The sequence below is a fragment of the Martes martes genome (genome assembly GCF_963455335.1).
Source record: "Martes martes genome assembly, chromosome: 7".
Taxonomy (NCBI): Eukaryota; Metazoa; Chordata; class Mammalia; order Carnivora; family Mustelidae; genus Martes; species Martes martes.
In genome coordinates this window covers 32928811-32944713 of record NC_137894.1, presented here as the reverse complement: position 1 = coordinate 32944713, position 15903 = coordinate 32928811, and the positions used below count along the sequence as shown (strand labels likewise).

Here is a 15903-nt window from a genome sequence, read left to right as displayed (position 1 = left end):
AAACACAATATATAAAAAACCCACAGCTAACATCACACTCAATGGTGAAATACTGAGAGCTTCTCCTCTAAGATTAGGAATAAGACAAATATGTCCACTCCTGCTACACAGTATTAAAAGTCCCAGCCACAGACAAGAAAAAGAAGTAAGAGGCATCCACGTTGGCAAAGAAGTTAAACCATCACTATTTGCAAATGACATGATACTATACACAGAAAATCTTAAAGACACCACCAAAAAGCAACCTTCAGTAAAGCTGAAGGATACAAAATTAACACCCAGAAATCAGTAGCATTTCTATACACTAATTACAAAGCAGCAGATAGAGAAATTAAGAAAATACCATTTACTACTGTACCAAAAAGAAGAAAGGACCCAAGAATAAACTTCACCAAAAAAGTCAAAGATCTGTACTCCAAAACCATAAAACACTGATAAAAGAAATTGAAGATGATATAAGCAAATGGAAAAATAGTCCAGGTTCACGGATTGGAAGAATTAATATTATTAAAATATCTATATTACCCAAAGCAATCTACAGAGTCAATGCAATACCTATCAAAATACCAAAAGCATTTAAAAAACAAAACAAAACAAATAACAGTAAAATTTCTATGGAAGCAAAAGAATCCTGGAGTAACCAAAACAATCTTGACAAAACCAAAGCTGGAGGTATCACAATTTCACATTTCAACATATACCTCACCAAGCTGTAGTAATCAAAACAGTATGGTACCAACACAAAAACAGACACATAAATCAATGGCACAGAATAGAGAGCCCAGAAATAAACCCACACTTATACAGCCAATTAATCAATGATGAAGCAAAAATATATAACATGAGACAGTCTCATCAATAACGGTGCTAGGAAAACTGGACAACTACATGCAAAAGAATGTAACTGACCTCCCTGTAACACAAAAATAAACTCAAATTGGATTAAAACCCAAATACGAGACCTGAAACCATAAAATCCTAGAATAGAACACAAGCAGTAATTTCTCTGACATGGGCCAAAGCAACATTTTTCTAGATATGTCTCATAAGGCAAGGGAAACAAAAACAAGCTATGGGGACCACACCAAAACAAAACAAAACAAAACAAAAACTTTCACACAGTGAAAGAAACCATCAAACAAAAAGACAACCTACTGAGAGGGGGAAAATATTTGCAAATGATAATCTAATAAGGAGTTCATATCTAAAATATATTTTAAAAAAACAAACTTCAGAGCACCTCAGTGGCTCAGTTGGTTAAGCAACAGCCTTCAGCTCAGTCATGATCTCAGGGTCCTGGGATCGAGCCCCACATCGGGCTCCCTGCTCAGCGGGAAGCCTGTTTCTCCCTCTTCCACTCCCCCTGCTTGTGTTCTCTCCCTGTCTCTTTCTGTCAAATAAATTAAAAAAAAAAAAAAACCTTTAAAAAAATAAAAAATACTCTGCCTGCCTCTCTGCCTACTTGTGATCTCTCTCTCTCTCTTTCTCTCTCTGTGTCAAATAAATAAAATCTTTTAAAAAAAAGACTTTAAAAATAAAAATAAAAAATAAAATATATAAAAAACTTGAACACCATCAAAAAAATAATCCAACTAAATTGGACAGAGGACCTGAATAGATAAAGATGGCCAACAGACATATGTAAAGATGATCTATTATCACCCATTATCAGGGAAATGCAAATCAAAACCACAATGAGATAATACCTTACACCTGCTAGAATGGCCATTATCAAAAACATTAGAAATAACAAGCGTTGGTGAGAATGTGGAGGAAAAGGAACCCTTGTACTGTTGGTGGAAATTTAAATTGGTACAGCCACTATGAAAAATAGTATGCAGATTGCTCAAAATATTAAAAATAGAAATGCCATATGATTCAATAATTCCACTACTGGGTATTTGTCCAAAAAAAAAAATAAAAACACTAATTCAAAGAGATATATGCACTCCTTTGTTTACCGTAACATTCTTTACAATAGCCAAGATATGAAACAACCTAAGTGTTCATCAACAGATGAATGGGTAAGTAAGATGTGGTGTGTATATATACAAATGGATACTACACAGCCATAAAAAAAGGAGAAGATCATGTCATTTAAGACAACATGGATGGACCCAGAGGATATTACACTAAGTGAAATAAGTCAGACTGAGAAAGAAAAATACCATATGATTTCACTCATAAGGATCCAGGGGGAAAAAAGAAGAAACGAAAAGCAGAACCAAACCTATAAACAGAGAACAAACTGATAGTTGCCAGATAGGTAGGGGTGGAAGGTTGGGCCTAGTGGGTGAAGCAAGTGAGAGACAGGCTTCCACTTACGGAATGAACAAACTATGGGAATAAAAGGCACAGCATAAGGAATATAGTTAATGATATTGTAATAGCAATGTACCAGGATAGATGGTAGATACACTTATGGTAAACACAGCACAATATTATAAACATGTGGAATCACTAAGTTGTACATCTGAAACTAAAATAACATATTGTCAACTATATTAAAAAAAAAGAGGCAGTTAAAATCTGGGAGAAAATGTGGGCAAACACATATGTGATAAAGGACTTGTACCCACTACACAAAAAAACTTTCAAAACACTGAAAAGAAAACCCAGTAAAAAATTGGGACAATAAATTTTGACAAACATTTCACCAGAGAAAATACACAGAGGCCAAATAAACACATGAAAATATGCTTATAGCATTGGTCATTATAAAATGCAAAGTAATACCAATGGCATTTTACAAAATGCTGGAACAAACAATCCTAAAATTTGTACGGAACCAGAAAAGACCCCAAATTGCCAAGGAAATGTTAAAAAAGAAAAATAAAGCTGGGGCATCAAGTTGCCTGATTTCAAGCTATATTACAAACCTGTGATCACCAAGACAGCATGGTATTGGCACAAAAACAGACATATATATCAATGGAACAGAACAGAGAGCCCAGATATGGGCCCTCAACTCTATGGTCAACTAATCTTCAACAAAGCAGGAAAAAAGTATCCAATGGAAGAAAGACGTCTCTTCAATAAATGGTTCTGGGAAAAATGGACAGCTATATACAGAAGAATGAAACTGAACCATTCTCTTTTACTACACACAAGATAAACTCTAAATGGATGAATGACCTCAATGTGAAATAGGAACCATCCAAAATCCTAAAGGAGAACACAGGCAGTAACCTCTTTGACACTGGTCACAGAAACTTTTTTCAAGACACATCTCCAGAGGCAAGGGAAACAAAAGCGAAAATGAACTTTTGGGACTTCATCAAGATAAAAAACTTCTGCACAGCAAAGGAAACAGTCAACAAAACAAAGAGGCAACCCCGAAAGGGAGAAGATATTCGCAAATGACCATACAGAAAAAGGGCTGATATCTAAGATCTATAAAGAACTTCTTGGGGCACCTGGGTGGCTCAGTGGGTTAAGCCTCTACCTGTGGCTCAGGTCCTGATCTCAGGGTCCTGGGATCGAACCCTGCATCGGGCTCTCTGCTCAGTGGAGAGCCTGCTTCCCCCTCTCTGCCTGCCTCTCTGCCTACTTGTGATCTCTCTCTGTCAAATAAATAAATAAAATCTTCAAAAAAAAAAAAAAAAGCTTCCCCAACTCAACACCCAAAAACAGATAATCAAGTCAAAAAATGGGCAGAAGACATGAGCAGACACTTCTCCAAAGAAAACATACAAATGTCTAACAAACACATGAAAAAGTGTTCATCATCATTAGCCATCAGGGAAATTCAGATCAAAACCACACTGAGATACCACCTTACACCAGTTAGAATGGCAAAATTGACACGGCAAGAAACAACAAATGCTGGAGAAGTTGTAGAGAAAGGGGATCCCTCTTACACTGTTGGTGGGAATGCAAATTGGAGTAGCCATTTTAGAAAACAGTGTGGAGGTTCCTCAAAAAGTTAAAAATAGAGCTACCCTATGACCCAGCAATTGCACTACTGGGTATTTACCCCAAAGATACAGATGTAGTTAAAAGAACAGCCACATGCACCCCAGTGTTCATAGCAGCAATGTCCACAATAGCCAAAATGTGGAAAGAGACAAGAAGCCCTTCAACAGATGAATGGATAAAGAAAATGTGGTCCATATACACAATGGAACATTACTCAGCCATCAGAAAGGATGAATACCCAACTTTTGCATCAACTTGGATGGGAATGGAAGACATTATGCTAAGTGAAATAATTCAAACAGAGAAAGTCAATTATCAAATGGTTTCACTTGTTTGTGGAACATAAGGAATAGCATGGAGGACATGAGGAGTAGGGAAAAATGAAGAGGGAGAAATTGGAATGGGAGACAAACCATGAGAGACTATGGACTCCGGGAAACAAACAGAGAGTTTTAGAAGGGAGTGGGGGTGGGGGGAATGGCTGAGCATGGTGATCGGTATTAAGGAGGGCACAGATTGCATGGAGCACTGGGTGTTATACGCAAACAATGAATCATGGAACACTACATCAAAAACTATGTACTGTATGGTAACTATCGTAACACAATAATAAATAAATAAATAAATCCATCCTCAATGAGATACCACTATATGTGAATGACTAAAATTTAAAGGAATGACTCTATCAAGGATTAGCAAGGATGTGAAGTAACTAGAACTGACACACATTGCTGGGTGAGAATATAAAATGGTAGGTACAATCACTTTGGAAAAATTTGGCAGTTTCTTAAAAAGTTAAGCATTACCCTATCATATGACGTAGTCATTCCACTCCTAGGTATTTACCCAAAAGAAAGTGTATGTCCACACAAAGACATAGAGTTTTATGTATAACAGCCAAAAACTAGCAACAATCTAAATATCCATTAGCAGGTGATAAATGGATAAACGAAGTGTGGTATACCCAAACAGTGGAACTCTACCTTAGCAAAAGGAATAAATTACTGACACATACAACACAGATGAATCCTGAAATAATTATACCAAGAAAAGTCAAACATAAAAGAGTACAAAATATATGACTCCATTTATATAAAAATTTGTTTGTAGAAAATACAAACTAATCTATCATGACAAAGTAAGTGGTTTCTTGGGGCACCTGGGTGGTTCAGTGGATTAAGCGGCTGCCTTCAGCTCAGGTCATGATTCCAGGGTCCTGGGACCAGGCCCCATGTCCAGCTCCCTGCTCAGCAGGGAGCCTGCTTCTCCCTTTCCCTCTGCCTGCTGCTCTGCCTACTTGTGCTCTCTGTCTGTCAAATAAGTAAATAGTATTAAAAAAAAAAAAAAAAAAAGTAAGTGGTTTCTCGTAGATGACTGAGCTGGTAAAGATAAGAATTACCAAGACATATGAGGAAACTTTCGGGATAATGGATATATTCAGTATCTTGACTGTAGTGGTGATGGTTTAATTAGTATATATACATGTCAAATTTTATCAAATTGTACATTTTCAATATGTGCGGTTTAGTGTATCTCAGTTAAACCTTACAAAATCCCTTTTAAAAAATAATCTGAGGTGCGTGGGTAGCTCAGTTGGGTAAGCATCTGACTTCAGCTCAGGTCATGATCTTGGGGTCCTGGTATTGAGCCCCACTTCAGGCTCCCCACTCAGTGGGGAGTCTGCTTGCCCCTCTCCCTCTGCCTCTCCTCCCATTCACACATGCACTCTCTCTCTCCTATAAAATCTTTTTTAAAAATGTAGTATTACCTTTTCCTTTCATCTCTAAAACAAAAATGGTATATTTCTTTCCTTTCTACCTTTGGTAATATTACATCTAAAACATTACAGAACTAAATTTTTTCCCATATTCTTTACATTTTCAAACTGAACCCTTAGAATTCAATATTAAGCACAGATGTTAAAGTTACAAGGATACAAATATATAGATAAGAGTATTTTCCCCAACCACCTAATTCCACAACCCAATTATAGACAGAAGTCCTGCGCCTGCTATTTCCCTTTACAGGAGGATACCTATGACTCCAATCATCTCATTCTTCATCACTATGACCCAAAAACACCTTTTGAAAAAAAATACTGCCACTGTCGCACCCTTTAAACTTCCACACTGACTTTTTTTGCTTTCCATCTCCCATTTTTCCTTGGTAACTAAAAATTATATCTATACTTCTAGTTTCATTTTCTCACATCTACCAATTTTTTATTTATTTTTGAAAGATAAACATGTCAGAGTATATCAGTTTATATCTTATAAACATGTAAGAGTAAGAAAAGTATTTCTACACACTTACCTCAAGCACTGGTCCAGCTCCAAGAATAATTTGTTCCACTCCACTGGCAAATCCCTTCTGACTGAGAGCAGTAAGGTGGTGAATAAGAAAGTTTGTGCTTTGAGTCTTCCCAGAACCACTCTCTCCTGAAATCACGATGCACTGATTCTTTTTGCGCTGAAGCATGGCATGATAAGCTACATCAGCCACAGCATAAATATGGGGCTCCAATTTTCCCAATTGGTGGTTATCATACATTTTGACATATTTGGGATTATAAATAGGAAGAAACTTGAATGGGTTAATAACTATTAGAATACTGCCAACATAGGTGTAAATTTTTTCATGCTTAAAGCGATTTCGTAGGTTTTCTAAAAGAGTTTTCTCATTCAAATCAGGTAAGCTACATAAATCATCAAAGTCTTTCTGTTGAGGCTGTGGAAGAAAACCCCGTTCCATCATCCTGCGGCGTTCTTCTGTCACCCGTAGCCATGACTGCAGACTACCATAATGGATTGATCCATCAAGGTTTTTTTCTCTCAGAAGAAAGCGATAGTCCTCTCCACTCAGGCGATTTTCCAGAGCCATCCGAGGCCACAACATCATTCGCTGAACTGGACAGTCTGTTGGATTGAGTATCCATTCTTCTCCACCAAATTCCTTTACTTCTGCAAGAACGTAACATTTTGTTTTGTCAAGATGAAGTCTGTTTATAAGAGAGTCAATCACCTCAGCAGCTGTGGAGTTTTTTCTGGCAGGAATTGGACAGTAGATAGTCCCTTCTGAAATTGTCCCAGGATATATACGTAATGTATGTTCATTATCCTCAAAGCGTCGTCTTCCTCCATCATTTATATTCATATTGGACTCTGTCCCATCAGCATGGATAGTATGTGTTCAAGACCGTGCAAATCATTTTCGTGGCAAAAGAACTGGAACATAAAAAGTGTGAAACATTTAGAAATCATATTACACAATCTTCACTGTCTGATGCTCAAGAAAGGCTTAAATCATTTCATTACATCATTTAGAACATAAAACCCTAACTCTTAGTCTAGAAACAGTCTTGCAAACAGTCTCATCAAGACCACATAATATTACATTTTATCATCCAAATCTGGACACTTTCTAAAATATCAACTTGCCAAAGATTTTTTTCCAAGTTTTATTATACTAATAATTTAAAATCCAGAGTACCAATAAAAAATTATTTTATCCTCTATTATCTCAAATGTTTCTAAAGTACCTGAGATTGGAGTCAAGTTCTTTCTTTATATTTGAAGGAACCTCAACAAAGCTGAATTAAAATGGGCAGAAAAATCAGGCAAATATAATCACCCTGCACCCAAAGTTCTTACGGATAAAGCAAAAACAAGAAAGAATGCCATCAATGAAGCCAAATTTTTGTGAAATTAAAACAGTAAGAAGATGAAATTAACAACACAGGAAACAACAGGTGTTGGCAAGGATGCAAAGAAAGAGGAACCTTATTACACTATTGGTGGGAATGAAAATTTGAGCAGCCACTCTGGAAAACAGTATGGAAGTTTCTCAAAAAGTTAAACGGGGAGCCTGCTTCCCCCTCTCTCTCTGCCTGCCTTTCTGCCTATTTGTGATCTCTCTCTGTCAAATAAATAAATAAAACCCTTTAAAAATTTTTTAAAAAAATAGAACTACCCTATGATCCAGCACTACTAGATATTTACCCCAAGGATACAAAAATACTAATCAAAGGGATACATGCACCCCAACATTTACAGCAGCATTATCAACAAAAGCCAAATTATGTTAAGAGCCCAAATGTCCACCAACTGATAAATGGATAAAAAAGGTGGTGTGTGTATGTATATGTATGTATGTATATATATATATATATCTAAATATAAAAAATGGAATATTACTCGGCCATAAAAAAGAATGAAATCTTGGGGCACCTGGGTGGCTCAATAGGTTAAGTGTCCAACTCCTGATTTCGGCTCTGGTCATGATCCCAGGGTCCTGAGATCGAGCCCCAAATCTGGCTCCCTGCTCAGCAGGAAGTCTACTTGAGATTCTCTCTATGTCTCTCTGCTCCTCCCCCCACTCATGCATCCTCTCTAAAATAAATAAATCTTTAAGGAAAAAAAAAAAGAAATGAAATCTTGCCATTTACAACAACATGGACAGAGCTAGAAAGTTTGTTTTTTTTTTTAAGATTTTTTTATTTGGACACAGAAAGAGACAGCAAGAGAAGGAACACAAGCAGGGGGAGTGGGAGAGGGAGAAGCAGGTTTCCCACTAAGCAGGGAACCCGATGCAGGGCTTGATCCCAGGACCCTGGGATCATGACCTGAGCCAAAGGCAGATGCTTAACAACTGAGCCACGGAGGCACCCCAGAGCCAGAAGTATTATGCTAAGTGAAAGAAGCTAGTCAGAGAAAAACAAATACCATGATTTCACTCATGTGGAATTTAAGAAACAAAACAAATGAACATGGAGGCGGGAAAGAGAGGCAAACCAAGAAATACACTCTTAACTGCAGAGAACAAAATGATGGTTACCAGAGGTGGGGGTGGGGGGGTGGGGAATGGGTTATGCAGTTGATAGGAATTAAGGAGCACACTTGTGATGAACACTGGGTGTGGAATGTAAGTGTTGAATCACTAAAATCTACACCTGAAACAAATGTTGCACTGTATGTTAACTAACTGAAATTTAAATAAAAACAAAAAAAATATCAAATAAACAGAAAAATTAAACTAGATAAAATTATAACACCCTGATATGAGGAAGTTGAGAGGCAACCTAGGGGATGTGGAGGGTAGGAAATGAATGAATGAAACAAGATGGGATCAGGAGGGAGACAAACCATAAGAGACTCTTAATCTCACAAAACAAACTGAGGGTTGCCGGGGAGACGGGGGTAGGGAGAGGGTGGCTGGGTAAGTGCTATGCAGTGTGTAAACCTGGAGATTCACAGACCTGCACCCCTGGGGCTAATAATACATTATATGTTAATAAAAAAGTTAAAAAGTTTAAAAAAATATATAAATGGCCAATAAACATATGAAAAAACTGTCAAAAAAATTCTAACTAAGAGAATAGTAAGAGAAACCTATTATAGATAATAATTTCAAGGACTTTTGGGCTCTGACTCTCCACCACCCCTAAGTGGTAAGGTAAGGCAGTCAACAATAAGATTCTGCCACTGGCTTGCCAGACAAAGCTGATAAAATTATACAACAAAATTCTAGTATAAATTTTATTCAACCTTCCCTTTCCTTCAAGGCTAATTTTTTTATCTGACCTTATTTCATTCCTTACAAATATTCTGCATATTCTTCCAATCTTCTCAAACCCCACATATGTAACACCACGAGAATGATTTCAATTTTGATAACTCACTGAGAAAATAGTGCCTTTTCCAATTCAAAATGTATTTCTATTTGCATCTCATCTCTGCTTTCCTATTCCAGTTTACATAAGAAATATATTCCACATCTTTTCAGGGTTAATAAAACCTATTTCTTATCATCTCCATCAGTAACTTGCCCCATCAAAAAATCATCCTCATGTGTTCTCACTCTTTCCCTTTTTAATTTATTTCACCCTTTGACATATAAAGATGCCATGTTATTTTCTAAAAGTAACTTCAGTTACTTCTCTCTCATATTACTGCATATTACTGCATCCTCAAATGAAGAAACTTGTTTACCTTTTTCCTAGATGATCTTTCAAACACAAATATTACAGAACATATAAAAAGCAGTCACACACATGAAAAAATGCTCAACATCACTTGACATCAAGGAAATACAAATCAAAACCACAATGAGATACCATCTCACACCAATCAGAATGACTAAAATTAACACTCAGAAAAAAAACGATTTTGGCAAGCATGCGGAAAAAGGAGAGCCCTCATACACTACTGGTGGGAATGCAAACTGGTATAGCCACTCTGGAAAACAGTATGGAGGTTCCTCAAGAAATTAAAAATAGAGCTACTCTACAATCCAGCAACTGAAAAACAGTATGGAGGTTCCTCAAGAAGTTAAAAATAGAACTACTCTACAATCCAGCAACTGCACTACTAGGTATTTATCCAAAGTACACAAATACAGTGATTTGAAGGGGCACATGCACCCCAATGTTATTAGCAGCAATGTCCACTACAGCTAAAATATGGAAGAGCCCAGATATCCATCAACGGATGAATGGATAAAGAAGATGCATTATCTTCCAATGTGGGGTATACACACACACACACACACACACACACACGGTTCTGGGATGGGGCTGAGTCAGGCTCCCTGCTCAGTGGGGAGTCTACTTGACCCTCTCCCCCAACCCCTCCTCCTGCTCATGCCCTTTCTCTCAAATAAATAAAATCTTTTTTTTAAGATTTTATTTACTTATTTGACAGAAAGAGAGCGAGCACAAGCAGGGGGAGTGGCCTGCAGAAGGAGGCAGGCTTACCACTGAGCAAGGAGCCCAATGTGGGACTCGAGATTCCAGGACTCAGAGATCATGATCTGAGCTAAAGGCAGCCACTTAACCAAGTGAACCACCCAGGCGTCCCTCAAATAAATAAAATTAAAAAAAAAAAAAGACTGAAATCTTACCATGGAACTAGAGGGCATTATGCTAAGTGAAATAAGACGGAGAAAGACAAATACCATATGATTTCACTCATATGTAGAATTTTAAGAAACAAAAGAGATAAACAAAGGGGAAGGGAAAGAAAAATAAGATGAAAACAGAGAGAGGAAAACCATAGGAGATGCTGAATTCTGGGAAACAAACTGAGGTTTGCTGGAGGGAATGTAGGTAGAAGGGATGGAGTAATTGGGTGATGAGCATTAAGGAGGGCACTTGATGTAATGAGCACTGGGTGTTCTAGGCAACTAATGATAAACTAAATTCTACCTCTGAAACTAATTTTTTTTTAAAAAAGCAGTCATCTATCTACCACCCAATTCAACAAGTTTGAAAACTGCTGTTATTACTCCAGATCAGTTTATAAACAAAGTATCAGAGATATAGTTAAGGCTCTTCCCTTTGCTCTACAGAGAGTACCACTATCCTGAGCTTGATATTATTCCCAAACACATTTCTATATTTTTACTACATATGTGGCTCTCCACAAATTATAGACAATACTGTTTCACTTTTGTAAGTTTAAAAAAAAATGGTGTCATATCATACTTATTAGTCTGCATCTCACATTGTCTTTTGTTTATAAATGCTGATGCACATAAAAGTTCACTAAGTGCCAAATAATATGCCAGTGTATGTAGGTTCCTTAATTGTAACAACAAAGGTACCACAGGATGGGGGTGATGGGATGTTGATAATGGAGGAGGCTATGCCTATGTGGGGGCAGGCAGGAGGTCTGGATCTTCTGTTCAAATTTGCTGTGACCCTAACCTAAAACTGCTTTAAAAAATTAAGTTTTTTTTAAAAACCACTGTATGACCATACCGCAATTTATCAATCTACTCTCCTTCCAGCAAACACTTGGAATGTTTCCAGTATTATACATTAAAACAATGCTGCAGTTCTCATATGTCTCTTCCCGTGCTTTCGTTGGGCTTTATACCTAAGAGTGAAATTGTCAATATTAACAAAATACTCTCCAAAATAGTTGTACTATGTCACAGCCAGCATAGAAAGTGCTCATGTTTCTCTGCCTCCTTACCGATAAAAGTTGGTATCGTCAGACTTGAGTTTCTGCCAGCGTAAGTGCCAAAAGGTATCTCATTACTTTAATTTGCATTTCCCTGATTACTACTGTGACAAGTGCAACAATTATCCTATCATTTGTCATTTGCACTATGTCGTTTATTCATTTCTGGGCTTTTTTATTTTTTTAAGATTTTATTTATTAATTTGACACAGAGAGATCACAAGTAGGCAGAGAGGCAGGCAGAGAAAGAGGGTGAAGCGGGCTCCCCGCTGAGAAGAGAGCCCTATGCGGGGCTTAATCCCAGGACCCTGAGATCATGACCCAAGCCAAAGGCAGAGGCTTAACCCACTGAGCCACCCAGGCGCCCCTTCATTTCTGGTTTTTGAGTTACCTTTTATTTATCAGTTTGAGTGATTTTTTCATATACCCTGGATATTAATCAGTTTTCAGTTAAATGCGTGACAAATATCTCCTACTGATCAGTGCCTTACCTTTCTATTTTGTTTACAATACCTTTTGTTGCAGGGAACTTTTTACTTTTAACAGTCAAATTTATCAATCCTTTACACGTTATGATTTCTTTTTTAGTAAATTATAGTAACAATAACTACAGTTAGCTCTATGTATTTATTTGTACTAGTCATTTTTCTAAGTATTTCACATGTTTAATTTCTTATAATTCCTCTCTGAGGGCTGTGCTCTGAGAGAGCACATGCACGCGAGAGAGAGCACAAGTGAGTGGGGTGGGGGGCACAGAGAGAGTGAGAGAATTGCAAGAAAGCTCCATGCCCAGTGCAGAGCCTAACTGGGGGACTTGATTCCACAACCCGAAGACCATGACCTGAGTCGAAATCAAGAGCTGGACACCTAACCAACTAAGCCACCCAGGCATTCCTCTGAGGGTTCTTTTTTTTTAAATCATCATCATCATCCTCAATTACAAATGAGAAAACATAGAAAGATTACATAATTTGCCCGAAGTCATAACCAAAATGTGAAAAAGTTGAGATCTAAAGCAGGCAGTCTGGCTCCAATGCCCACATAGCATTATCTCTTGGTATAGTTTTTAAAAATCCCTCTTCATCCTGAGGACATAAAGTTATCTGCCTGTTATTTTCTTCTAAAAGGCCTAAACTGTTCTTTTCTCATTTACATATTTAATCCATATAGAATTTATTTTCATAGGGCTCTTGTTTTCATGCCAATTCAGATTAACAATTTTATCAGCACCACAATCAAGAGTCCAATCTTTCCCCTCTGATTTATAATGCCACCTTCGTCATGTGGCAAATTCCATATAAATATCTAAGTGTTCTGGGTTCCCTATTCTCTTTTACTACTCTATTCGCCCATCCCTGAACCTATCTTAATTACTATAGCTCCTTAAGGTTTTTTTTTAAGGTTTTATTTATTTATTTGAGAGAGGGAGAGTGAGAGAGAACATGAGCAAAGCAGAGGAAGAGGAAGAAGCAGACTCCCCAACTGAGCAGGGAGCCCCGAGCAGGGCTCAATCCCAGGACCCGGGGACCATGACCCAAGCCAAATGCAGCTGCTTAACGGACTGAGCTACCCAGGCACCCCATAATAAATTCTGATATCTGAAGGGCAAATCACTTCAATTTGTTCTTCTTTAATGGTACTTTGACTTTTTACCGTAAGAATTTTAAGATCAGCACGTCCACTACCATGAAAAAAGCTTCTGACATTTTGATCGACACTACACTGATTTTATAGATTGATACTGGAAAACAGACATCCTATTAACCTCCCATTTATCAACATCATGCTGTTGTTTTAAATTACACTAGCTTTCACTTATAAAGTTTCTGTCATTTTCATATCCACCTGATCTTTTTTCTACCTTAAATGCCATAACTGTTTTAATTTAAGGGATATTACTCAATTCCTTAAAAATACTAAATATAAAATTTGGTATTCTCAAATTAGTATTTTAATGTCATCCAGAGCAAGCTGCTCTTCGGATTTTATTTCATATCTTCAGCATTAGATGGCTTAATTTGTTTTAAAATATGGATTTACAGGTGTACTTTCTGGAAAATGGAAATTTTGTTTTTCATACAAACATTTACTAAGAACCTACTATTTACTTTTTTTAACATAACCACAATACCATTAATCACACCTTTAAAAATTAACAATTTTTAGTATTACTGGTCAGGATTCAATATCCCCAGTTATCTCACAGAATTTTTCATACAGTTGGTCTGCTCAAATCATGAGATCTGTCCTGCACTAACATTAAGAATATGCTCTGAAATGGCAGGTTCCTAGCTGAAAAGCTATTTGTGTTTCTCTGAATCCCTAGGTATAAGAGGGCTTCATCTAAACTATGGTTAATAGCAGGGGTCACCAGCAAAGCTACTACTTACACCCAAGCAGGACAGGCCCTGCATTATTCCAGTAGATACACTGCATAATTATAGTCTGATTTCTAAAGATGCACAATAGGGCAGGCCCTAGAACTAAACTCACAAGTATCTTTTTTAACAGAAGAGCCCCACCCATCCTGGCCCATGGTTTCCAACAATAAGCCCAATTCCAACAACACCTCCCCATTACGTCAAAGAAACCCAAACCTCAGCTGCTTTACCTTCAGGGTCCCAGCCACAGCTGTACTCACTACTTTGTGTTCTACTGCTTTTCTGAAACATAGAAATGCTTATCGTTTTTGTGCCCCATTTATGTCAATTTGGTTTTCTCTTTTTACATTATCAGTCATTGCTTTGTGTTTGGGAAAGAGGGGTTGCCTCAAGGTATCACTCACAAATAATCTTGACGGCAAACCATTAGTGTTTATTAAAATCATCTGGGCAATGTTTTAAAAATACACATTTCTAAGTCCAATAAGGTTCCGAGGTTGGGAAATCTATGCAGTTCTGTTGCTGCTTGTCCAAAAAATAGTATTTGAGAATCAATGGTTTATCTTTCCACTTTTCACTCCTTTACCACTCTTCCCACACAGCAAGCTCTGCCAATAGTCTCTGAAAATGTCACCCATTACCATAAAGTTGCCAAATCCAAAGGCCTCTTCTGAATCCTGATTTTTTTTTAATTTTTTTAATAAATTTTATTTATTTATTTAACAGAGAGAGAAATCACAAGTTGGCAGAAGTAGGCAAAAAGACAGGCAGATAGAGAGGGAGAAGCAGGCTCCCTGCTGAGCAGAGAGCCGGATGCGGGGCTCGATCCCAGGACCCTGGGATCACGACCCCAGCCGAAGACGGATGCTTAACCTGCTGAGCCACCCAGGTGCCCCCTGAATCCTGATCTTAACACGCCACGCTATAGCATTTGACCTAGAAAGCCATCTTATCATTCTTGAAACTGCCCTCACATGACAATTATTTTTTTTGTAATCTTCCTGATAGGCTCACTGCTTTTCTGACTCACTCTCAGAGCTCCTTTTCCACACCTCACTTTCAAACCATAATGAAAAAAAAAAAAAAAATCTCCCAGTTTCTGGTCTCAACCCAGTGCTCTTCTACATGGATGACTTTACCTAATCCTCTATCTGTAATTTATATCATTACCTGTTCTGTGGAAGCTTCTGCACTACAATGACAGAGACCACATGGCGCACAAAGCCAAAAATGTTTACTAGGTTGCCCTTAAAAGAAAGGTTGGGGTGCTTGGGTGACTCAGTGGGTTAAGCCTCTGCCTTCAGCTCGGGTCATGATCTCAAGGTCCTGGGATCAAGTCCCACATCGGGTTCTCTGCTCAGCAGGGAGCCTGCTTCCTCCTCTCTCTCTGCCTGCCTCTCTGCCTACTTGTGATCTCTCTCTGTGTCAAATAAATAATAAAATCTTTATTAAAAAAAAAAAAGGTTGCTGACCCCTATTCTAGGGTAACCACTAAAAAAAAAAATGGAAGAAAGTATAACTCTGCAATTAACAGTGTGAAAAAGATGGAATGATTAAAAAATAATCAACTCAAAAGAAGGCAAGAAAGGAGGGGGAGTCCTAGAGTGGGAACAGATGGAACAAATGGACAGCATACATCAGTA

At 37.7% G+C, this 15903-nt stretch overlaps 1 protein-coding gene across 1 annotated transcript in view; it reads right to left on the bottom strand.

Annotated features, from left to right (window-relative positions):
- The window catches only part of MYO9A (myosin IXA), a 276631-nt gene that overhangs the window by 225574 nt on the left and 35154 nt on the right, over positions 1 to 15903 (bottom strand). Inside the window, exon 2 of the mRNA XM_080807816.1 lies at positions 6232 to 7142. Within this exon, the coding sequence (XP_080663942.1) occupies positions 6232 to 7071 (840 nt within the window). The 5' untranslated portion in view covers positions 7072 to 7142. The remainder of the gene's footprint in view (positions 1 to 6231; positions 7143 to 15903) is intronic.